The 26592-nt window shown below is 41.1% G+C and overlaps 1 protein-coding gene across 5 annotated transcripts in view; it reads right to left on the bottom strand.

The window, feature by feature from the left end:
• CDH20 (cadherin 20) overlaps positions 1-26592 on the bottom strand; it is a 119367-nt gene that overhangs the window by 23811 nt on the left and 68964 nt on the right. Inside the window, exons 2-6 of one of the 5 annotated variants that reach the window (XM_054060054.1) lie at positions 19533-19575; positions 18181-18312; positions 12432-12786; positions 5779-6073; positions 4030-4149 (exon numbers count right to left, since the gene is read on the bottom strand). In XM_054060054.1, coding sequence (XP_053916029.1) covers positions 4030-4149; positions 5779-6073; positions 12432-12674 — 658 coding nt within the window. In that variant the 5' untranslated portion in view covers positions 12675-12786; positions 18181-18312; positions 19533-19575. Of the gene's footprint in view, positions 1-4029; positions 4150-5778; positions 6074-12431; positions 12787-14892; positions 15012-18180; positions 18313-19532; positions 19576-26592 lie in introns of all 5 variants that reach the window. The other 4 variants (XM_054060053.1, XM_054060052.1, XM_054060051.1 and 1 more) reach the window with 4 other exon arrangements.

The following is a 26592-nucleotide window of genomic DNA, read 5'->3' as shown; positions in this document are numbered from 1 at the left end:
CCTTCTAAGGGAGCTGGAAAAGCATTTCGGGAACAGGGTGCGCTATGTTGAGGCCCTGCTTGGGATAACTATCATAGAATCACAGAATGGTTTGGGTTGACAGGGACTTTGAAGACAACCTAGTTCCAACTCCTCTGCCATGGACAGGGACACCTTCCGCTAGGTCAGGTTGCTCAAAGCCCCATCCCACCTGGCCTTGAACACATCCAGGCATGGGGCACCCATGAATTCTCTGAGCAACCTCTTCCAGCGCACAAAATGTGGAAGTAATACGATTAGTTAAAAGATACATCAAGACAAGTCTCCTACAGTTTCCCTACACGTGTAGTCCTGGAGGCAACCTGACATAAGCCCACGGGCTTTGCTCTGGTCCTTTGGATCCACGCCGGGAGGCTGCGAAAGCAGAATCTGGGGATAGAAGGGCTGGTTCGGGCAGGTAGCTCCTGCAGCGGGGTAGGGCGTGGGGAGGCACGGGGCGGCCACCCTGCTCCCCCGAACCCTGCAGAGCCTCCCTTTCCTTCAGTGTAACACTACTGCAAGAGGACATGAGGTGGCAGCAACACTTTTCTGACGGAGGCTTCGAGGCACCGTCCCGGGCAGCGCTGAGGCCGCTTCTGCGAAGCGGCTCCTTCCCCACCTCAGCCTGCAAGGATGGAGCTCTGCCAAACCTCCAGTCCTCCCAGTGCGACGCATTCATCCGGGTCCTGCACTTGGGGCACAACAACCCTATGCAGTGCTACAGACTGGGGGAAGAGTGGCTGGAGAGCTGCACGGAGGAGAAGGACCTGAGGGTAATAGTTGACAGCCGACTGGACATGAGCCAGCGGTGTGCCCAGGTGGCCAAGAAGGCCAATGGCATCTTGGCTTGTATCAGAAACGGCGTGGCCAGCAGGTCCAGGGAGGTGATTCTCCCTCTGTACTCGGCACTGGTGAGACCGCATCCTGAGTACTGTGTTCAGTTCTGGACCCCTCACCACAAGAAGGGTGTTGAGGCTCTGGAGTATGTCCAGAGAAGAGCAACGAAGCTGGTGAGGGGGCTGGAGAACAAGTCTTATGACGAGCGGCTGGGAGAGCTGGGCTTGTTTAGCCTGGAGAAGAGGAGGCTGAGGGGAGACCTTATTACTCTCTACAACTACCTGAAAGGAGGTTGTGGAGAGGAGGGAGCTGGCCTCTTCTCCCAAGTGACTGAGGACAGGACAAGGGGGAATGGCCTGAAGCTCTGCCAGGGGAGGTTCAGGCTGGATATCAGAAAAAATTTCTTCACTGAAAGAGTCATCGGGCACTGGAACAGGCTGCCCAGGGAGGTGGCTGAGTCACCTTCCCTGGAGGTGTTTAAGGAACAGGTGGATGAAGTGCTTAGGGACATGGTTTAAGGGATTGTTAGGAATGGTTGGACTCGATGATCCAGTGGGTCCTTTCCAACCTGGTGATTCTATGATTCAATGATTCTATGATTCTATGATTCCTTGCCCACAGCCTGCCGGCAGCTTGCTCCTTTGCAAGACGCCTGCCTGGTTTGATGCTCGAACAAGCTGCTTGGCTTCACGAAGGTCCCTGAGCGGGAGAGAAGCAGGGGCCGGCCATGCAGCCCAGGGGATGTGCTGCCAGGGTGACACTTTCCAGGGCACTAATGGCCCTTGCTAGGCATGGGCTGTGACACTTACGGGGTGCCCTCCTGTGTGAGGGCAAGTATGTGTCAGTCGTGGGAACCACCGCATGGCTCAACATGTGGTACTTGCATGCACATTGGGACACTGTTAGCTGGAGTGATCTGCATTTAGTGTTTATTTTTAGCAGAAAAACAATGTATGTGTTTAATAAAAAAGCAGTAAAAAGATATTGCGTCGGCAATTATCGCTGTGTGTAGAAGGAAAGAAATAGTGACCAGTACTGTACGATTCACAACGCGCTATTTTGATCTTGCTTCCTGCAGACTTTAAGAGTCTCATCCTGCAAAGTCAAACGACTCTCATGAAGTACTGTAGCTTTTCAACTCCCATGGATATAAGATATAAAAATGTTAAGCATTTTGGGAAGTATTTTTTCCATATAAGAAGACTTAATAGGGAATTTCCACTCTTGGCTTGTCCTGAATACAAAACAGGCTAGATCTGAAGAAAACATGTCAGTGCCTAAAAGCCATGCTCTGCAATACCTATGTTTGAGGCTTTGGTTCCCTAGAGGAGGGCCAATCGAGGATACTAGCACTCAGAGCCAGGTCAGAGTTCGTGCTCCTCCAAATGGGAACCAGAGGAGCAGCCATGCTGAGCACAGAGCCTCCAATGCAGCTGCACACAACTGGTCAGCAAGGTAATGCTGGGGATAGTGATGAACCTTAAAACATTCATTAGGGCTATGGGAAAGTCTCAGATTCTCAGATTTTCTGAAACACAGGTGCTGGTATAGTTTCTTTCACCAAACTGAGTGAGGTTCGTTCTCTTAAAAAGTAGTGAAAAGCAAAGGTGATATCTCTTCTTTCCTGTAACCGCCAGACAGTTTCCTGGGAAGTGGGAGAATTGGGCACCTTTGCCTACTCCACCTGATGGGATTTAAATCCATGTTTTTTACTATCTAGAGGAATATGATCATGGACAGACTGTAAAAGCACTCTGGAAAAAAGGGAGCAGGATGGACTCAGCTTTCCTTTGAAGTTGTGCCCTCACATATACATTTGTTCAACACTTGTGAGACCGAGCAGGAGTAGGAGCATGCTTCTGCAACCAAGAGACTGTGTTGGGACATAAGGGATAAGGACCTCAAATGCTTCTCAGCAGAGTGTATTGAAATGGGTTGTCCACTGTTGGGTGCTTTAATCACTACCCATCAATAAAAAGGAGCCAGTGATTGTTTATACTGCAGCTCTGTTTTAGAAGATTGCATTTTGTTGGTTACTAGAACCCACAGGTGGGTTTGCACTGGGTAAACCAGTTAGAATCCTGAGCCTTTGGTGGGGAAATGGCTTCTGGTACACAACTGTGCTTAGCCTAAATGGGTGCTCTGTTGCCCACTTGGGAAAGCTGAGGTAGCTCTGAACACATCCAGACGTGCAGGTCTAAGTTACTCGGAAATTAATAAGTGGAGAAAAATACTTTTACTGGGTTAAATACCAATCAAGAACATGATTTTGGACCCAAGAGCCTATCTCTGTCTAACTTGCGGTCTAGCGGTTAAATTTGTCATGGATCTGACCCTGAATATTGTTTCTCTGCTTTCTTAGAAATCACTCAGTACTTAGCAAATCTATGATTATGCCCTTATTTGTCTGTGGTTAATAACCTGATTACAAAATGAACATTACTATTTTAATTATACTGTAAAAAGCTGAGGAAATGACATACCACATGCAAGTTTGTCTTTGGCTAGAGCACCTACTCCATAAACTGCTAACTTTTAGAAGTAGATTATGCAATGTTTTTTCTGTTTTGTTCCCTAGGGCTCAGCAGTGACTATCGTCTCATACGCTTCTGACCTTAGCACTACAGATGCCCTTTAGAAACTGTCAAAACCTGTCAGATTCCTCTTTTGGATATAAACCTTGGATATACGCAGAAAAAGAGAGAGAGAAAGTAAGCGAAATGGAGAGGGTGTCCTATAGAGAAATCTAAAGTTATTGACAATATCCTTAGGTAAAATTACTCCAGATAACCGCATCCTTTAGCCTGCACTTTCCAGTGCTCATTGTTTCATAGATCTCTTTTTTTCCCACTAATCCTTGATCTGTTGAAGATCTGTTGAAGGTATTGTTGTAATGATAGGAGCCAACAGCAATATTTACACAAACCCACCCAGCTCCCAAACTGCACAATATGGTCATTCATATGAATATATATCACTGCAGAAAGCACATCCTTGTTCTGGAACTCATTGCCACAGCTGTTCTTTAACCCTTGCACAGTGCTGATCTATCTTGGCTCCAAGCCATAGAAATACATTTTCCTGACAATAGTCATGATGTACTGCCTTTTCCTTCTGCTTGAAACTTTTTCTCTCCGTTTTCAAACTGCCTCATTCCCTGATGAAATAACATACCTGTTCGAGAGTCCACAGAGAAATATGGTTGTCCTTGGAGAATGCTGTACACTACTCTTGCACTGTTCCCATAGGTTGGGTCATCAGCATCTGTTGCTGTCACCTGGATAACAGAGGTGCCTGACAAAAAAACCCTTCAGGTAAGACTTTGTGGGATAAAGAGCTGGCATGAAAAGTACACAGTTCAAAATAAACTGGAATGCCTAACAAGAGCTTTCCGACACTGAACTTCTTCATTTGATGCTCATAGTGCTTGTAGTTATTGCTTATACTGCTACCTCATTAGCACTAAAGGAATTAATAGGCATAAATTCATCATGCATCTGTAAGAAGATATAAAAGAATAAGTACTCTATGGACCACAGTTACAGAATTGCTGATCTAACAGTATATCATTACGGTTTGCAGAGAGCTGGTAGTTATATTCTGCTTTCTTCTTGGTTTGAAGTGTTATTTAAAACCAGCTCAAATAAGATCTATAGCTGCGCTGACATAAATTGTGAACTGCTGCAGCAGGCCCATGGATGCTTTATATTGACTAAGAGGTGGAAATTGTGAACAAACAGTGAGCACGAAGGAGTGTGTCTCTGAGATAATCTTTCTGTGGCATTGCCATTTATGTTGCATGGACTAGAGATTATACCCTGCTGATGTGCCTTTTGGAATCCGCACAGATGCATATGTATTTCTTTTCTTCAGCTGGCTTTCAAGGGCTGCTTCCTCTGAAGCTAATAATGGCTTGCAGGTAATGTAATTTATCAAGAACAAGGAGAAGGTAAGGCATAACTGTTTGAAATATGTGAGTTTTGACTCCTTAAAATGTCAGGCAATGTTTTTATGAATGTAACTACCCTTCTACATAAAGTTTTGTGTTAGAAACAAATCCAGTGTAACTAGATATGCACTGGAAAATAAATCTGAATTCAAGCTAGCTGTTAGCATTAAGAAACGTTATTTCTGAATGAAACCTTTATATTTGATGTTTATCTCTAGCTTTACATCAACATAATATTGAAGAATGAAAAGTTGAAGCATGGCTGTAACTTCAGGACATGTGATTTATACGGCATTATCTCTGTAATGATGTCACAGGGCTAAAAAGCAATAAGCATCTCGAAGAGAAAGAAAAAAGTCCAGACAGACAGTATTTTATATGACTATTTGATTTGTTGTATGGAAATAGTTTCTCCTAACTTGCGTAGGTAGGAAGGCTGCTGTTTGTCTTCTAAAAGTGAAGAGCGAACAGCACCAGAACTTGGGGATCCACTGAACTGTGTTTATTGCAAGCTTACATGGATTAGAAGAAGCAAAGCTGGTAATAATTGTTGTCATGTCTGCATGATTTCAAGGCTCCAGGACAATATTTCTCAGTATGAACTAGAATAGCTTCCTAAAATTGTGTTGCTTTCTGGATGGTAAGGGATGTCTAATGGTTATTACTGTTGCTACCATGTAATGGCAGGGGAGAAGGGGTATTATGTTACTGCAAGGTGTTTGAGGATGGCATGTTTGAATTACACCTTTTTCTCAGCTGTCCTGCTTCTCTTGGCACATTTTCTTTCAGAAGGTCCCAGCTGACAGTGGTGCAAAGCTTGCTATCCCTCTTCTGTGGCAGTCAGGCACCCCAGGGGAAGCTTTCCTGCCCTGCAGCTCCTGTGCAAGGGGCAAAGGCTGAATCCAAGGAATCAGGGAAATTATGTTTTAGTGACCACCTCCAATTTGCTTATAGAAGTAAGAGACTCCACTTACCCACAGGTGACATTTCTGGAACAGAGGCTACATAAGGTCCATCCAGGAACTTGGGTTCATTGTCATTGATGTCTTGAATTTTGATGATGAACTCTGACTCTGGTTCCATTGGCCGTCCCGTTCGCCTGTCCAGAGCCTGTGCCCTCAGGGTGTACTGTGACCTTTCTTCCCGGTCCAATCGCTGAATGGCATGAATGTCCCCAGTAGTATCATCAATTGTAAACACAATTCCAGCTCCCTCTCCTGAGAGGATGTATTTGATTGAACCATCACCTCTGTCCATGTCAGAGTGGAGCTGCAGAAAGGAATAGGATTCAATTAGACCATGAGCTGGATGAGCAGTTGCTGAGACACTAAGTATGTGAGCATATTGAGCATTTTGGTCTCACTGTTGGGAATCACAAGCTGGTTTTAAAGAACTTGTTTTGCTGAAAGAGGCAAACACTCAGTAGTCTTTATCACAGAGTTGTGATTAAAAGCCCTCCCCTGTCTTCCCATTTCTGTACTCAGAGCTATGCCAAAAGAAAAGGCACAGATACCCAAACAGGAATAGGCTCTGTGTCTTTTTGAAATCTCAATCAGCACTAGAATTATATTTTGCCTGTTTGCAGTGGCTGTTGAGAAGGATTCACTGCCAGGCTTGGGATAAGGTGAGGTCAGCAAAGCTGCAGTGTGCTTGCTTGTCTGGCTTAAGAGGAGTAAAATATTCCAGGGTTAGCATAATGTTGGGGCAGATGAGGTAAAACTGTTTGGGATCAAGGGGAAAGTAGGATAGGAGAACTACTCAGTAACTGTCACGAATCAGAAATATTTAATCTTTTTCCCCTAAATTTTAGCAATAAAAATCAGGCTGTACCTTTACAACAGTAGGTAAGGTAAGCTGTGAGGAACGTTTGATTTGTGTCCATGGCAGGCTATAGGGATGAGAGGCATCCCAGGTTTTCTAGGGAATTAGCAAAAGGATTTATTGCATGACTGCTAATTAGTTCTGAGCAGCCACAGATAGTTGTGAATACAACAGAACAGAAGAAAAGTAAATGCAGTGGTAATTATCATCTAAAACAGAGAAACAAATTATCCTGGGGACTACCATTCTGTTAAATACCTGGTTTGCAGGAAATGCTGGAATGACTGTTAAAAGACAAACAAATCACTAAATTTCACTCACGCTATGAAGATCCTTAAGAGTATGTTCATATTTCTGTGTTTTGAGGAATAGAGCATAAAGATCAATACCCAGAGATGGTATTGGTTTGGTCCCAAAAGACAGGAGGGCAATAGGCTTGAGATGCAATAATCAAAATGGGATTTTCAAGAATGGCTCAAGTGTGAATACCATTTTCCAATGTGATTATCATTTTGAGAGATGAGTAAGGAATAGATTAAAAAAAAAAGTGGTCAAAGTGGGCGAGATTCAGCTAAGCAAATTTTTAAATGCATATATGAGCTAATTATCTCAAGAAACATGGTCAGAATGAAGTGTATGTTTAATGCTCTGGTGAGCTTAAAGGACATATGGGGATAATTGTGGAGGATGTGGCCCAACATAAGTAAATGTTTGCACTGGAGAGAAAAATTTTGGAATAATAAACTGGATATATGAAAGCAGGATTTGTAGGATTTGAAGAAAGAATTCAAAAAAATTTATCACAGAGAAAAATGTTTTACAGAGATGTGGACAAATTATCTTATCTGACCTAAACATTTCTAATGCCAGTGGACCAACTCTTCAGCTGTTTTAGGGCACATAGTCCCATTGACTTGAGAGCTGAAAGACCATTTGCCCTGGAGAAGTGTCTGTTTGGAAGATGCTTGTTATCTGTAGGTGGTTTTCCCTACAAACCTCTCAGAATGCTGCATGACCTACACAAACTTGGGCCTCCTCCTGATTTTAGGGTAAGACTGATTTCAAGTGAGGTGGAATCTGTACTGGTTTCCATGGTATGGTTCACCCTACAGACGGGTCTGTATGTAGGTGGCCCACCGACTCTTACTAGTTGCTGGGACAAATGAATGTTAAGTGCAGGTACTCATCTGCCACAGTAGCACTGCTCTTAAAGATGTAGATTGTGACAACTAATTTGCCAGGTCATTCATTGATAGTTCATCTCACTGCTTTGCCACTGGTGTCTGCAGTGATTACTGCACCTGAGAGACACTGGTCCTTTGGCAGCATGTTGGCAGCTCCCAGGGGATATATCGGCTGAATGGAGGAAGATCAAGCCCAGAAAAATTTGGCAGTGGCAAACAGTTAAATTTAGATGACTGCCATATGTATTAATTCACATGCAGGTGCCAGGACTGCAAACTGGCGTATCTTCAGGAAACACCATCTTGTGATTAATTTGAAAAAAAAACAGTGGTTGTCCTTATTTACCCTAAACATGCATAACTCAGAGATTATGAAGTAGTAAACAGGATACCTCCAGAAGGAGGACACTATTATAGCTTTTCAAATTGGTTCAGAACCAATTTGAACCACTAAGCTACATCTTGAGCATTTGTTTTAGTGCATCAGTGAGAGAATTCAGCTGCTGAGACAGATACAGCTGTTAGACCTTATTGGGGAGTTAGAGCTGGGCCTGATGGAAGAAAATGTATTTTGGAACATCAACAAGTCCTCATTACGTAAGAAAAAAGACAGAAAAATAATGAAGACATCGAAGTCTAAATGAAAGAAAAGGCAAAGGAAAAAAATGTAAAAGAAAGAAGCGAAGACAAAGCAAATTGAAAATGAAGACAAAAAGGAAAAGGGAAAGGGAAAGGTGACAGCATCTTTTGAAATATTAGAAGATGTTCTGGAAAATTAAAAGGACTTAGAAGTAGATTCTGAATAAAACTTATGGATTAAATTACATCTTCTGTCCAAAAATCTGTTTGGAAAGAATGCAGTTGTTCAGGGAGCAAACAAGGAATGAATATTGCACACTAATAAGAATTTGGGAGTACATGAGGATCTCTGTCTAACCATGATTTGTTAAAAGCATTAGGTCTCAATCAAGGCCAGGCAGTAAGAAATACTAGCAGCAATTTTGCCACTTCTCGTATAACCTGTTCTTTCTAGACAAAGCAAAATACAGCATAAAAGACTTAATACTTCCAGACTGCAACAAATCTGAAAGAATTTGGTGTCTGAAGGGACTGAAGCTGTCAGTATTGCAATGACAAATGCAGTATCAGGATGCTGCAGTTTGGGGTGTATGTAGAAGTCACTGTGTTGGAAAGGGGATCCAGTTTTCAGTTGGCTCTAGTTTATGGTCGGTGGAATAAATTGTGCTGCCATGTGGCTGGCAGAAGCATGAGGAATTATTTTGTACTCTTTTTTCTAGATTAAGGAATGGACTATGGGAATAATAAAACCACTAACTCCTGAGAAATTGTTAACTGTGTCAATGTGGGTTGCTTATTTTGATGAGGACAGTACAAAAGATTAAGGAGGCTACAGCTGCATGTGAACAACACATTTCCTGACAAAGGGCATGTGGAAGAGGGTGGTGCTGCCGAGAGCAGCTCAGAGGAGAACTCTTGCAGCTCTGCTAACTGGGCTGTGACTTCATCCTTGATGTGCCCTCCTTTTCTACCTCCAGGGAGGTAGCACCTGCAGTTTTTTTTTTGTGAGGATGCATGAGTGAATTTGGGTGATCTGCAGTGATGGTCTGTTGAAAGGATGCGTTTTATTCACTCATCCAGCTGCAGTAGTTCAAATGCCTCTCTCCTTTCAAACAGGATTAGGGAGTCTCTAACATGACATGGCAAAGTGGTGAAGTCTGTCCCTAGTTCAATTACTGATGCAATTTGCGCTTCTGTATGAATGCAGAAGATACTTGCTGTAGTAAATATGGGGGCTTTGGTTTCCCTAGTTCATTCTATTAGCCAGTAATGGCTACCTCCACAAAAACTGAAGACTCGTATTTATCTGTGACGGGGTCAGGAACCCTCTGAAGCTAAAATACTTTAAATTAGGACCATGAGCACTGGAGAAAAGCAAAAATTGTACTGAATTCACCTCAGGAAGTTTCTTTTAATTTCCCTTTCAAGAAGATATTTTTCACCTTGCCTTACAGTTACATAGGAAAGTACATTTTAATAGCAGCCTTGAAAATTATAATAGGCAAGTCTATATTTATTGTTCAAGTTAAGGTGCTTTTTGAGCTCCTCCAGTCATACTACATAGCTAACCAGAAACAGTTGTACGAGACCATCAGAAGAGGCCCTGTCTTATGGGAAACCATTAGAGTGGATCTATGATCGATACTCTTTCTCCTTCTGACACAGGCTTGGAGAGACCAGATGGATGAAAGCAAGACCTGGCTAGCAGGATGTTTCAGAGTATCATGGGTTATCAGTTAGAAGAGGCTCTGCCTGGCCAGGCATGGGACCCAGGGCTGTTTGGAGGGCTGGAAGTCCTTCTGCACCTTCACTCCACACTGTGCAAGCCCTTCCAGAGCTATTTCTGAGCCAGCCTTGGATGACTTGGCCTGAAACAGTCTATTCCCTGCTGACCTCTTTCCTAAGAATACATAAGACACAGGCAGCAGGAAAGCAGGTGGGGTGATGAATCGTGGGAGGTCACAGCTTCTTTTGAGAGCCTTTGCCATGGGCTGTATGAGACAAAGGGAAGCCGTTCCCTCACGGAAGCTCCTATTGCATTCATCCCACTGCTTGGCTGGTTGCTTTGCACTCAGTTCAGGTAAGGGAGAAGATGAAATGTTCGGCCCCAAGAGGCCCATTTTGACAGCAGAGTCGCCTTGTGTCTGGTCTACACAGGGCAGTGTAGAACTAGGAGGCCTTCAGAATGATTTAGCCATGTCAACTCAGCAGTGCATGGGACTAATTGGCCCTATTAACCGTGGGAGCTAATTAGCCCTTGTGCACTCTTATGTTAACACAGCCGTGATGTAGGTGGTCCTGGAGAGAGGTCATTCATGGCAGATTGGGCATTTGTGAGGTGGACACAGACCATTAAGAGTAATCTCTTCTTTCTCCTGTTCAGCAGAGCTAAGCAGCAGCAAGCTCAAGAGAATCACTGACTACGCCAATTTTTTGTGCTGTTTATGGCACAATCAAGTCTAAGCCACAGGTGAGTCAGTTTCTTCTAATACTTGTTTTAGCTGAAATTCAGCTCACAGTGCAAATCTGGAGTCATTTCAGATAACATTCAGTGTATCAAGTAAAGACTGGCCCTCGTTCCAAAGCTGGGAATTGCATGAAACCAAATATTAATTTCTTTAATCAATAGAGATATCAAGAGCTGAAAAGCTCGGTGCAGAGATGAATGAAGACTAATGAGGTCTCATTTGAAAGCAATCACTAGTAATGCTATTGCTGTGGGAGGAAGGAAAGAACATCTTGCTGTCAGTCACATAGAGATAAATCAGAGGGAGGTCTTCTGAAGCCGCGGATTCATTTTGATTTATACTGGTGTAACTGAGGGCAGAGTTTAGCTCCATGGGGTTGTAGAATGATAAATACAAGTCCAAAATGAGCCTCCGGGTACGTGATTCTTTTTTTCTTTCTTTCTGCAGATGGATAGCTTGGAAGGAAAGGAGGAGTCTTCATGTCAAAATAAGCAATAAAATCTGAAGGAATTGTTTTCCGGCATACTTTCTTAGTTCTTAATTTTTCACTTCTACCTATATGTAGTCTGCATTCATCATAGAGGTGTATGATAGTCTAGGCATGGAAAATCTTAATTGTATTGTTCAAACACGTAAGCACTTTAACTCTCCTCCTCCCTACTTTTTCCACATTTGTCACCTTGGTGTAGACTAGAAGTAAACTTGGTGCTGACCATAACTATTTGAATAACAGGGTCAATACTTTAAACAATCCAGGTCTTTAAAAAACAGTGAGAAAACAGAAAGAGGACAATTGCTATAGTGAGTCCAATTGTGATAGCAGATATCACTGGTCTGATTTCTATCAGACTGTTCCTCAAGGAGCTACAGAAAAGTGAATGCAAACCGCTATCAAGTAGATCTGGTGAGCTTAGGGATCCATTTACACTTATCTGTACTCATAGATTTTTGGTGTATATGGGATCCAAAAATAGGACCCTTCATGGTTGGAATTAATGAGATGTCCCTCTACCATTCTAGATCTGGATTATCTTCTCTGCAGTGCACAGAATTAAATGGCAGTCAGGCTATGGTGAGCAAGAAGATAGTCTGACCCTAGAGATCGGCAGAAAAACAGAAATTGAAACAACAGTTTTCAGGAGAAACTAGCTATTTAATTTGATTGTGAATTTCAGCTTCTTGTGGACTTGATTACAGATGGAAGCATGATCACGAACTCTTCCTTTCTTTCCTCATCTTAATATGTCAATACAACCTTGTTTGCTTGACATTGGAGGAGTCCCTGGAAAGATCACTGCAGATTTTCTAATAGTACCTCAATTATACATGACGATTGGTGCAGCAGATCTCTTTGAAATAGGCAAATATATCAACAGCCCCTTGAAACACAAATTCTTCCAAAAATGAAGGTGACACTGTTCAAAAGCTCTTGGGAGCAGAAGTGAAATTAATCTGGATAAATTCACTTCCAGGAAGAAGGTAAAGGCACATAGGGAAATTTCCAGTATTTCACCATAGTTCACAGATATACATATGTATACAACCTGCCAGATATTGTCATGGTGTGGGTCTTACCTTCCCAACGTAGAGAGGATCAGTTCCTGTGTACTCCTCCAGAACAAAGAACTGGTTCCACACCCAGCTCCGTTTCATCCGCTGATGTAGCTTGTCCGACAGGTTGTCTTCTTGTCCTTCAGTGAGTGGTCTGGCACTTCCGGACAGCACAGTTGTAGTAAGATCCATCAGTCCCCAAAAATACAAGGACACGCCAAGTCCAAGCAAGTTCTTTGCATTGCTCATTCTACCTGAAGTCCACATCTGTATGCGAGGCCTGACTTAAAAGTCAAAAGAGTGGCTTAGGTCCCTTGAGCAGAAAGTAGATCTTGTTGAAATGTCCAAGAGAGATCCTGGTTCTGAGAATGGCAGTCTCCTGTAAATTTAAAGGAAATTCATAGGAGAATGGATTTTTTTCCCCAAGGTAAGAGTTTCCTCAATGGGCAAATATGCTCTAAAATAATTAATCTTCTGCATAAAAATATAATATCAGGATGCACACCTTCTAAAAGTAGGAATATTATTACCATGCAAGCTGCAGAACTGAAGTCTTAGGTACAAGAACTGTCAGAGTTTAGTCAATAAGTGAGAGTTCTCTACTTTGCTAATTTAGCTTAGTATTGCTTTATGGTATTGATTGGCAAGAGTCAAGGGCATACTCTTTAGAAATATTTATGACCAGAAGTCCTTAGAGAATACTTAAAAACAGTTCACTCTGGAAAATTATAATTGCTACTGAATACTTTTTGGCAACCATCTTTTTCTTTCTGTTTGGAAACTATGTCATTGCCACTACACACACATGCAGGCATGCCAATCTACATTAATACAGATATTATTGCTATACGTCAAACCTTGAACATAATTTCTAGCACCTTCAATTTATTTCTCATTTTAATTATTCTTTCAGCTTCCCTGTTGCTTGAATTCAGGCTTCACACTCTGCTGCCTTCTCTCTGAGGAGCTGATTTCTGCTACAAATGCAACATTTCTAGAATTTGAATGGTCAGTTAATCATTTTATAACCCACAAAAGGTTTCACAGTGCTGGCAGTCACAAGCTATTGTGTGATATGTCCAAGCAAGTCAAGCTAACACATTTTTTCTTCTGCAAGCCTGAAAGACCTGTTTAGGCAGAGGAATGCTGACCTCTATCAGAGGACACTTTCTCATCAGTCTAAGGTCTTTTGTTGTCATGAAGTCAGTTTAGTTGGCGACCTCAGTGCAGACTATCGATTGCACCAAACCTTTCCTTTGCCATTTTGCTGAGTTTACTGGCGTGGTGCTGCACTTAAGTTAGTAATTTTACTGTTCTTTTTAAGAACTCTTCTTTCTCTTTTCAGGTCAAACAGACTTATTAGGAAAGGTGTATGGGGCTCTGAGGCTTAAGCAAATATTTCACACTTTATTGCTGTTCTATACTTATGTCTTTAGGCTGAATTAATTGTTTTATCCTGTGGAAATAAAATTTATCAGGAGATGTCTGTCAAATAGTTCTAATTGAAATTCTTGTAAGGTTTCCAAATCATAAAACAATATTTTAAAGAGTTGCATGATAATATTTTGAAGTGAGGACTGAGACAATGTGAAGTTTTCAACAGAGAAGAAGAGAGTGTTTGAAAATTCCCCGGCATCCAAGCTGGTACAACTGGAGGACTGGGTACACTTAGAAATCTACTGAAACAGATATTCAGAATTTAATCCAGAAGTTGGCTGAAATCTGAAAAAGGCAGTTTAAATCTGGAATAGATGTCCACAAGGGAAGTAAAGACAAAATAACTATGTGTCTTAGACAAATTTCTACATAAAATAGTGTTTCCAAGTATAAAGCCCAGAAGGAATATGACTACACAGTGCTGCTAATTTATACATTTGTTACGTGTAGTGAACAACTAACAGGTCCTTTATGTTAAAAAGTTTACAACCTAAAGCTCAAGAGGTACAACAAAGAAAGGACAAACTGTAAGCATATGGTAAAAAAACTGTAGAACATGGTAAATCTCTTCCAAACCAAGCGATGCACAGAACTGCCGGGTGGTTAAACATTGGCTATGTAATGTGCTAGGGCTTATTTTCTACAAAACCAAAGAATAAGGATTTATCTAAGCAGCATAAGCCCACAAGGACCAGAGTAATCTCTGTGTGTCTATCACTTCATGAAGAAGCTGCCAGCTGTGAGAGGCAGGGATGATGCTCAGCTTGCTGGATACCCATACTAAAAGGAGTCCAAGAGCTGTGCACTCAGTGCTTGCCTCTCTGTCCCATGAGCCTTTAACTCTCACTAGCTAGTATACATTTACACTGGGGAAAAGAGGCTAAAGTCCTCTTCACACAAGGTATGTCCACCTTGCTCTGGACATGAGCTGACACTATTTGCTCACAGCCCATAAGGCCAACCATATCCTGGGGCGCATCAAAAGAAGCATAGCCAATAGGTCGAGGGAGGTGATTCTGCCCCTCTACTCCACTCTGTGAGACCTCACCTGGAGTACTGCGTTCAGTTCTGGAATCTTCACCACAGGAAAGACATGGGCCTGTTGGAGCAAGTCCAGAGGGGGGCCACAAAGATGATCAGAGGTATGGAACACCTATTGAGGACAGACTGAGAGAGTTGAGCTTGTTCAGCCTGGAGAAGAAAATGTTCTGGGGACACTTTATTAGAGCCTTTCAATATTTTAAGAGGACTTATAAGAAAGTTGGAAGTAGATTTTTTTTTTTAGCAGGGTCTATTGTGATAGAACAGGGCGTAATGGTTTTACACTAAAAGAAGGTAGATCAGGCTAGATATAAGGAAGAAACTATAATGAGAGCTGTGAAACGGTGGAACAAGTTGCCTAGAGAGGTGGTAGATGCCCCATCCCTGGAAACATTCAAGGTGAGGTTGGACAGGGCTCTGAGAAACCTGATCTAGTTGAAGATGGCCTTGCTCATTGCAGGGGAGTTGGACTCAATGACCTTTAAAGGTCCCTTCCAACCCAAATTATTCCATGATTCTATGACTATATGATTCTGTGTTGTCAATAGCAAGTTTTTCTCAGCAAGCCAAGGGGACATTATTAACAACCTATGTTTTGCTGGCAAGTAAATGTGGAAAATGGCCTCCTACCACCCCTCAACATGACTTGAGGGAACCCAGCACTGCTTCTGCCATGCACCAACAGGAAGGGAAAACAGCAGCAGCTGCTAACGTACAGCCTGGAGTCTCTACTTTGAGAATTTCCTCTTACTATATAAGTCAGTTACATTTTTGGCCACACGACAGAAGAGGTGACACAACACGATGGACCATTCCTGTTGCAATGAGAATTGTGTTGGTACTCCCAAACTATGAATTAAAAACTAGTGCCGCCAGGTGTCTCCTGCAAGTAAGTTCAGCCATCAAGGATCAATAGCACTCAGGCAAGGCAGCATGAAGATATGGTTAAATAAACTTGAAGAGTTACCAGTATACCTGTAATAAGGAAATAATAAAAGAAATCCGATCATCAAGGTGTTTTTTCTGCACGTCAGTTATATCATCAGAAAGCAAAGTAAGTGGAAGCAGTGAAATAAAGGTCGAGAATAGGGTCATACATACTCCAGGCTTTATGTGATAATAGCTTTTGTCATTTGAATGTCACTTGGCATCATAGTGCAGCTCCACGAGGAATCTTTCTTGAAAATAGTGTGCAACTTGGTGGCTCCTAGAAGCAACATCCCTAAAATTGTTACCTATTTCCAATACAATTGCATTTTGGACTATAGCAACTATCAGGAAACTTGCCATAAAGTCAAGTCTTGTAAAATGATGTTTCTTCCCTAAGTATCAGTAATCTCTCCATTTAATGCCAGCCTATGGTGACACAGTCATATATTTTTGTAAGAATGGAAGGAAGTACTAGTGGTGAGGTGGCACACAATTTTTTTTTTTTATATTGATACCAGGATTTCTGATGTCTCATGACTTTTGGAAACTGTGAGCAATCAGGCTCAAACTTGTCACATCTTCCCTAAAAGTAATTTCCTACTATTAATAACAATGATTTATTAAGAATGGCTCTGCTGTCTCTGAGACTGAAGGAGAAGGAAATTTTTTTTCTGTCTCAGGTCACCACCTGCCATCAAAAGAATGAAAACCTCCTTTGTTAACTTCTGGCCTGCAATGTTGCTGATCTCTCTCGGGCTCCACTCCTGCAGCTTCATCAGTCTCAGATGTGTACTACTGGCATCTGGATCTGCAAGGCCTGCTGGTCAACCAAGGTATTTCTCTGCAATATAGAAGGCACTCAAGTATATTTAGGGCTTGAATTGCGTGGTGGCACAAATAACAGCTCAGCTACAGCTAAGGTCATGGCCAACTGAGTCTTTCAGAGGATTCATGCAGATGAATCTTCACCAGCTGAGTGAAGATGGATGAGTATGGGGTGACTTAGACTGTGCACACAGCAGTTGGTTAGGATGATAGCCATATGCTTTGAATGTGCTAGTCTGGTGGGATCACTAGCCTCAAATGGACCTTAGTGGTTTTTGCTGCAGATTAATGACATATGCTTTGAGGCAGAGTCTGTTCTTCTGCCCCAGGCTGGGTAGTTCCTTGCCGGGAGATCAGAGAGACCAGTCATACAGGAAGGCACTTGTTGGCATGACCGAATGATGCAGAATTGAACCTTTAATGTTCTCTTAATGCAAGTTTCTTGGAGCCCTCCAAAACAATTTCTTAAGGACATCTGCAAAGATTGAATTGATGAGTCTCTGCTTGTTATAAGAAATACATTGTAGAAACATGATTCATGGCTTAGCATGGAGATGTTTAAAGTATTTGAAGGCACTGAAGGGAGGGAAATCTTGTTTTTCTTGCTCCCACAAAAAGATTATTGAGCCCAGGAAGACTGCATGACCAAAACCTGTGGGATTACTGCAGAGGGTATTTTATTTTTCAAGAACAATTTAAATGTTTCAGAACGCAGTTTGTTACTCACTGCTGAGTACCCCATTGTAATAGGCCTAGCTGCATCTGTGCAGTTTAGATCCCTGACCCAAAGTGAATATGTTTCTTGCCCCTGCTTTTGTGATGAGTATTTGATAACCAACTCTGTTGTTTAGGTTACTTTTTCCGTTCTTGCCTTGCAAACATTGTTGAAAATGTTTTTTCTTGTCACTCAACAGTTACAAATATGGCTTTTTGCTTTATAAAGACCTGCGAACATCTGATTGAGCTCTGTGCAGTGGGTGGTCTATGCATGGTACAAAGGAACTACCTAATTGTTCTACAAAAACGACTCACAATAATGCACTTTCCACAACTGCAAATACAAATTTCTATTTTAGCTTATATTAAGAATTAAAGTAGATATATTCTAAGTGTGAGATACTCTTCATGCTCCAATTTTAAAGACACCCCTCCCCATTTGTACCATAATTAAACTGTTCTTAATTGAATATCTAATCCTAGGCAAAGATGAAAAGCAAAAAGAAATATCTGCTAGAACCAAATCCTAGCATTTCTCACAAGTGACCCATTTATCTTGTTAATTTTGAAAAGAACAGCACTTCCAAGCAAAGGATAAAAATATTAATAATTTGGATGACCATATGGGCATCCAGAGAGTTCCATTGGGATTTAAATGTATTGTGCTCATTACATATTTACATAAACACCAAGGATTTTATAGTCAAAAAGCTCAGACTTGAAAAGGTTTATACACATGCTTAGTGTATTTATCATGTTGAGCAAGCGGTCTCCCAGAAAGTCAGGAGAATATTTGCATTCATAAAATTAATTACATCCTTACATCTTTTATGCCTGCTCCTTCCAGTGTATTTTTGCTGTGTGGACCCAGAACTCGTGCAGAATGTTGAAGACCTTACTGGATTCCATACAGGCACATCGTCTGAGCAGAGGCATTTGCAGGAGACATATTACACTGAGGAAGTGGGGAAGAACAGGGCAATCACTTTTGAACTCTCTACACTATTTCTGTACATAAATACACAAAAACATGTGATATTTCTTATGTGTGTATATATATACACACACAGAAATGTTTCTTAGAGGCCCATACAATGCACTAGGAATATGTTAATGGAAAATTATTTCTATGTTTAATGACACATTTAAAGTGTTTTCCTCCACTATTCTATTAAAAGTAACCAAACAACTCAGTAATGAACACAGTAGGAAGAAATTAAATTTGAGTGAAAGGAATGCTCTAAGTGAGCGATTTACTTTATTCCTTGAATTTCTTGTCATATTTTAAATACAAGGTGGGAATGTGAGCAGTGTGCAGTTTTTTACCCCTCCTCCCCAATTAAATTAATTTTTCTTTTCTGTTTTCACATATTACTTCTTAGCCTTTCCGTACTCTTAGTTGCTTACAGCTTTGTTATAAAATGCTTTTGCAATAATCCCACAGGAGCACCAGTCTGGTAAGAAAGTACAGGCTGTATCCTACATGAGGCAGACAACTCACAATAGGTGCCTACCACTAGCCCCTGGGGATGGAGGCTCCACTAGGGAGGATGATCTAAAATCTCTTGAGCAATTTAAGCAATGCTTGTCTTGTTTTAGAAATCCTAACGCTTGCAGTACCTGTTAGTTACTTCTAATTGGGCTGTTGGATTATAGTCCTAAGTGTTTTTGTACTACTTCCAGAACTTCTTACATTTTATCTCTGGCCTAGAGCAGTCCTACTGTTATTATTATCTATTATACTTACTGAGCAAGTTTACATTAAAAGGAAAAATCTAGAGGCATTTCTTATGGTTCTTGAAAACAGACTGGGCCTGAATATGTATTTTTATTTTTACTATATTTTATTGAGATCTTCATAAATACAATGAAACTTGACAACATACCATATGGTGCATAAACATGAACTCAGAATACAATCCATTGTCATAAAATTGCATTTACAAGATGAGTCAACAGTCTCTCCTGGGACACATCAGTGAACTCATTTTACTCAAGATCTGAAGTCCTTCAAAGCTACAGACTGCCTGCAGAGCAAAAAATCCCACAGAACGACAGAGGGAGTCCCATCTTATAAATCCCAGCCCTGTGGTTATAGATGCGTAAAAAGATCAAAAAGAATGAATAGCAATCACAAAGTAAACATTTCCAAATAAAATGATGCTGATAACTTACATCACATGAGGATCCTATCCCCAGTTTCACTCAGTATGAGGTACTGTAAAAGAGCAGAACAGAAAGACAAAAGGGTGTCAAAAGCTTCATGCTGTTCTAAGTAACTCTGCTGAAGTCAGCTTCAATAAGAACTAAGTGAGGCATTGGAAATAAACCAACCCCTAGCGAATCAAAGATGTGCAAAACTATGTAATGTATGAGAAAATCACAGTAATTAATCTTTTGTTATTAAGGAAAGAGTTCAAACAGTCTTCTGACTACTTTTGCCAAATTGTCAAGTCAAAAACCTGTAAAGGAGACTCTAAATTGTGACTTGATGTTCATATAAACTATGATAAACATTTCAAAGCACTTATCTTTTTTTTTTTTTCACAACATAAACCCCCTCCTTCTCCCCTACAGTGTAACCTTTTTCCCTTGCTTTGCAGCTGTACCAGGAGCTTTTGCTCAGACCTGTCTCAAGGCTTCTAAGGTGTTTTAGGCAAAATCTGTTGTTTCTGACCAAGAACAAGAAGGCTGTGTGGGAAGGATGAAATCACTCCCGGTGTGGAGTGAAGCACTGGTGCCTGCTAAAGAACAAGGGTTTCTGCAAAGGCAATGAGAAGATTAGACGGTGAATACCGCTGTGACCACCTAAGCTCTGCAAGCTGAGAGGCCAGCAGGGATAAGGCTCAGGGATGCAGCCTGCTGTGCTAGGCAGTGGAGTACTTATGTCCTGAATGGGACTTACTCACAACTGTTACAATCCTCTTTGAGAAAAACGTACTAACAACTTCCCTCTACTTTTCATTTGCTTCCTTCTGCCCACGTCCTTCTCCTCTTCCAGATCCTGAGCTGATGCCTCACCTAATCTGCCATTCCCCTGGAGTGGGATAAAACCCATTCTTGTTGCACATTTGAAATGAATTTTGAACCTAAGGTGTCCCTATCTGTGCTGCACGGTGGCCACGGTAGCAAGTCACGTTCTTTAGCTACTAAACATTGCATTTGCATTATGCTAGTACCCAGAATATGGCATATTTCCATGCAGCTTTGAAAACGGGTCCCTTTCTTATCCCACAGCTGCTGGATAGACGATAAGGTGCTCTGACATCCCCTAAATGCCAAGATGGAAAATGTGTTGTCTTCTGTCTGGAGATAGAGATGAGAAGCAGCTGTCTGCCTCGAGCATATCGGGATAGTATTTTTTCTGATGTATGAAAATAAAAAATGATAGGTAAGGGCCTATGTGCTGTTATTGGTGAAGACAACTTCCTAGTTTCATTATGACTGTGTTTGTGGTTAATTTGGCATTTCATACAGTGTTTTGACATACTAGAAATGGACCCTAAACAACCTGCTTCCAAAAGCAGATGTTGAAGACGAAGTAATGAATACGTAATTTCTTTTTCCAACCAGAAACCAGTATTTGGTGAGGTTTTTTTTGTTGTTGTTAAAATTGTGTCTGTATTCACAGAGAAAGGACAGTCTTTAACCTACAAAATGGCTGTAGATGCTCTAAGAAGTGAAAATCTTTCCTCTAATTCGTAGTTCTTGAGTCTGACATTAATTTAGCTGTACAATGTTGGCATCTACAACTTGTCTTGACCTCACTGATTGCCTTGTCTGAGCATAAAGACATGCTACTAACCAACAAGATGAACATTTTTCAAGCCAACTTCAAGCTTCTGTCTATGAAGTCAAACCAGCAAAAGAAACAGAAGTCTTATAGCCTCTTTTTCTGTTAGAGTCTGTTTCTGAACTGTTAGAGTCTACCTTGTTCTTATCACCAGATTCAAAGTGTTTCTAGAAACACAGAATATGAGTGCCTGGCCTTAGCAGAACACTTTCAATCTGAAAGAATGAGGTAAGAAGAAATAAAGATGTGCTGACCTAACTTGTCCAAAACCTGTTCTAGTATATGAAGAATAATGTTCAAAAAGCTTGAAAAACAACCTCACATGCCTTGCGTGCCAGCCTCTAGATTTTGGTCTCCAGATTCAATTGTTGCAGTCTCCACAGGGAGTATATGATGTGGGGTATTATCTAATCGCCCCCCTATAAATGTCATATGCACTAACAATAACCCTCATTAAGAGGACTCCATCTATTTTCCATCTTCTTCATAATCTGCTGCTGGAATATGTTCCCAGCTTTTGCATGTTCCCAGCCTTCCCAGTCCCCCCCTATTTCAGAAGGTGAGTATTCTAGAAGAAGTAATTCCTTTGCCTGGATCACTTAATGGCTAAGAAGAACTAGCATTTACTAGAATAGAAAAGATTTCTTAGGTTTGCTGGCAAACTCTTGGCTTGGCGATTTGTTACAGGTGACTCTTTCAGAGGAGACTCCAAAACTCAGTGCTTCCTCTTTCTTAGTATTCAATATGTAATGGTAATATAATTGCAGCTTTTGTAAAAGCTGAGGTATTCCTAGCCAAGATTCGCATCCTTCCATTATTTGCTGTGAGCCATCTGGTTGCTGTCCTTCACTTTTACTGCTGCTTTAAGTCTGATTTCCCAGAGAAATGAGTTTAGGTAGTGATACAATTGCACTGATATTTCATTAATATTGTGAAAAAAACATAGAGATCCTGAGGATTACTGTATTTCTATCTGCTTCCTGGGAATTTGCAGGTACATTTGGGAAGAGACACCCAGATTAATGTCCCTACTGAGGAAAGGAAGGACAGTTACACAATCTCTTTGACCAAGTGATGATCTTGAATGTGGTTCCACAGTAGTAACTGAGGTGTTTTAGCTGGTATGCTAAGGGAGTGGGAAGGAGCTGGAATTATTGTGTGCATGAAGGATGAGTTATGGGGAAAAAACATAACCATAATAAACCAGGCTTTGTAGTTCTGCTCCTCTTTTCTTGTTTGTTAATAACCTTATAGTAAAATTTTATCCGTAAACAAATCCCAGGAGCAGCCCCACTGCTGAAGGCCTTCTTAGTTATCCAGTGGTACGCACCAGTGCAAACTCTGAGTATGGATCTGAGACTAAGGTATGCCTTCCATTCACTATTCTTCACTGGTGGTCACCAGCAGGTCGTTTGAGGCCTTTTTAATACATAAACGTACCTCCTCTGTAGGAAGACATCAGCCAGTGTATGAAGAATTAACGACCCTGACACACAGCATGTAAACACAAGAAAACCCTACTGACAGCAGCTTTATGGGACATCAAGGCCCATTTCTCCCACTGTCCACAGCCACTTCACATAATCTCTCAAATAGTTTGAAGATCCTTTCTTAATTCTCAAGAATTCAGAAACAGAACTGCAAATCTGCAATCAAAAGAAAGAAAGGAAATGCAAAAATTGCAGGAGAGCTTAAAGGAAAGCAAATTAAAATAAATTGCAGAAGAACTCAAATGAGACGGCAGCTTTGCTGTTAGCACATCTGTATGTGCATTGTGGTAAAAAGATTTTTCTTACATTCCTGCTAAATCTATTCTTTCTTACTTGCGAATCTGCATTTTTATCAGCAAGTTCTGCACTGTACTTGTTTGAGGTACCAGAATTGCTCTGGCAAACCAGATCTCCACTCTAATATTGAGATTTTTGCCTTTGGAAATTGCCAATAACTGGTACTTGCAAATAGTTAAAGTCTGTCTTTGGAGGTGATAGTTCAGAAAAGAAGGTAATTATGACAAAAGAAACTTGACATCAGAATAGCTGTTATTAATAGCAGCAAAGAGGATTATACCAAGTAACTAGAAAGATAGTACTTCCTAAGTGGAAATGGAGTGGGATTCTAGTCTGACACAAGCGAAATTCTAATCAGAGAAGGTGTAAGAAAAGGACAAAAAGTGGCAGTTTTTGGAGATATTGAGCTATGGATTGCTGGGAAAATCTACGAGACTTGGAAGACCTGCATGCAAACTTAAATAATTTGCCTGAAAGACAATTGCTTAAGGAAACTTTACTTCCAGGTGAAGCTGAAAAATTTTGTTTCTTTTTCTATGTTGGAGAAATTTGATTAATTAAATATTTTGTATTTGTAGTTTGTATTTGTAGAGAGGGAAAGGACAAGTGGAAAATAAAGAACAGTGTGAATAAGAGCCATTGCTTATTGTTGAGGTCAACAATGTAATAGTGTGTGATATATAATCTTTAAGCAATCATAAAAAATAATGCCATACTGTTGTGACATGCTGGAAGTGGTGAGAATTTCTAGCTGACCCTTGTGATAGGTTTATGCACTGAAGCATGAGTTTTGATTTCTTCCATTTGACTGAAGAATCATTTTGTCTCTTTAGAACATCTAGCAGTATAAATATCACCTTCAATTTCTCCCAGACTTTCAGCCTTTTACTGCATCTTTTTTTTTTTTAAATTTGAGGGAAGCATGGAGAAATAGGATGTATCCATTTTCACTTCATGTCAGCCAAAAGCCCGATCTAGTGCCCAGTGAAAATCGATGGCATATTAAGGTATTATGTTCCGTCTTCTCTCAAGACGTTTAACCTACATTTTTTGAAATCTCTTTCCAAATTAAACAGCCTGCAGAGAATTTACCCTCAGGTACTTTAGAAACCAGCTAAAGCAATAGCTAAAACATTAGTGATTATCTTCATGAGCTAATAGAAGATGAGTGAGTTCTTAGAGGACCTGCAGAGGAAAAGCATTATACCTATACAATATAAAAGGGGAAAGAGCAGTGGGGAAGAGGAACCATTGACTTATAAAACCTCTATTCCAATGTCAACATGTGAAAAGTCAGTGGATCAAACAACCAATTTTTCAGCATCTAGGGAATAATGAGGTGCTAAGAAAAAGCCAACATGAATTTGAGAAGAACTAGATGACTAAAAACTGACCTGATTTTCCTCTCTTTGGTAAGATAATTGGCCTAGCAGATGTGAGATGAGAAAAATGAAACACATCTTGATCTTCGCAAAATGTTTCACACAACTCCACAACTCATTGTCAAAGGCAACATAGGGCAATATGGCCCAGGTAAAATGAGAGTAAGACAGACTGGAAAACAACTCATAGAATCACTATTAGACTATAGCTCAGTGTCAAACTGGGAGTCGTAGAATCATAGAATCACTAGGTTGGAAAAGACCTTTGAGATCATCAAGTCCATCACTAAATCATATCCCTAAGCACTTCATCTATCCATCTTTTAAATACCTCCAGGGATGGTGACTCAACCACTTCCCTGGGCAGCCTGTTCCAGTGCTTGATAACCCTTTCTGTGAAGAAATTTTTCCTAATGTCCAAGCTGAGCCTCTCCTGGTGCAACTTGAGGCCATTCCCTCTTGTCCTATCACGTATCACCTGGGAGAAGAGATCAGCACCCACCTCTCTACAGTATCCTTTAAGATAGTTGTAGACAGTGATAAGGTCTTCCCTCAGCCTCCTCTTCTCCAGGCTAAACAACCACAGTTCCCCCAGCTGCTTCTCAGAAGACTTGTTCTCCAGCCCCTTCACCAGCTTCATTGCTCTTCTCTGGACACACTCCAGGACCTCAACGTCTTTCTTGTAATGAGGGGCCCAAAACTGAACACAGTATTCGATGTGCGTCCTCACCAGTGCTGAGTTCAGGGGGAGAATCACTTTCCTGGTCCTGCTGGTCACGCTGTTTCTGATACATACCAAGATGCCATTGGCCTTCTTGTCCACCTGGGCACACTGCTGACTCGTATTCAGCTGGCTGTTGACCAACAACCCCAGGTCCTTCTCTGCCAGACAGCTTTCTAGCCACTCTTCCCCAATCCTATAGTGCTCAACGGGGTTGTTGTGTCGAGTCAACATCAGGTGGTCGTGTAGGATTTTCCTTCATGACCAGTACTATTCAATGTTTATGTTAACAGTTTAGATGATGCAATACAGTTACAAAATCTGAGGATGGCATCAGGCTGAGAGATGTTGTAAACATTTGGGAAGATGGATTTAGAGTTCAAAATGATCTTAATAAATTGGAGAAATGGTAGGAAGTCAATACCAGAAAATTCAATAAAGACAAGTGGAAAGTACAGGCCCTGGCACAGCAAAATGAAATTCCCAGACATAGAGAAGTGAATAACAGCCTAGGAGTCAGCATTGTAGAAAAGGAGCTGACCACAAACAGAATAGGAGCCAACACTTTGATGCATGGGCTGTTGCAAATCGGAAAGTCCCACTCTGTGGCGTGTCATCATGGTGTTGAGCAAGTTACTCAGGTCACATATGTGAAACATTTTTACTGGTAACCTCAGCACAGAATGGCAGCGTGTCACAGCTTAAAGGAGATATGAACAGAGTGCCAAACTGCTGTCAGGAAGACAGTAAGAAATTTGAGGAGAGGTCTGAAAAAAACCAAGGCTTGGGAAAAGGTTAAGAAAAAAATATTTTTTGGGTCTGGAAAAATGAGATTCAAGGGAGGCCATAAAATCAGACTTTGAACAAGTGTAATACATACTGACAGGTATAATATGAAGCTTAGTTTCCAGGGACAGCTGTAGGTGCAATAAACCTAATTTGAAGCAAGAGGAATTTAGGTTACAAGCAAATGATCCTCTAAGGGTAAGGTGAGTGAAATATTGGAACAGATGACTAATAAAAGCTGTGACATTTCGGCTCTTTTTTAGCTTTTAAGAAAAGGCTTGAGACTTGTCTATTGGAAGTTTTTAGGTGATCTCTGATCTTGTAACAAACAAATGGCAGAAGAAATAAGAAAAGTTCTACACTTCTATAACCCGGAAAGGCATACTAAACCACACCTTATAATGTAAACCAAAAAGTTTGAGTACTTATTATGCCTAGCATTCCTTTGTAATGTCTTTTGGTCTTCTACCTCTTCCCCCTCCTCCTCTGTTAGGCTGAATCCACACGTTCTGTAAATGGCCTCTACTGTGGAAGTACTCAGATAAACCAGTCAGTTTTACTAAGTGGTAGAGAGAAGCCTTATCAGGCATGGAGAATATTTTCAAGCTTATGTGAATCCTAGGATGATCAGTGCTTCTCATAATAGAAAAACATCAAGAAAAAGCCTCACTCTTTTCTTGATCGTCATAAGAAATTGATTTTGCCACGAAAAAGATGATCAGAAGGTGCTTGGTTGTGATTGCTGTACTGTGATGCCAACTGGGAA

Source organism: Cuculus canorus, chromosome 2 (genome assembly GCF_017976375.1).
Source record: "Cuculus canorus isolate bCucCan1 chromosome 2, bCucCan1.pri, whole genome shotgun sequence".
NCBI lineage: Eukaryota > Metazoa > Chordata > Aves > Cuculiformes > Cuculidae > Cuculus > Cuculus canorus.
This window is presented reverse-complemented; position numbering and strand designations above follow the sequence as displayed.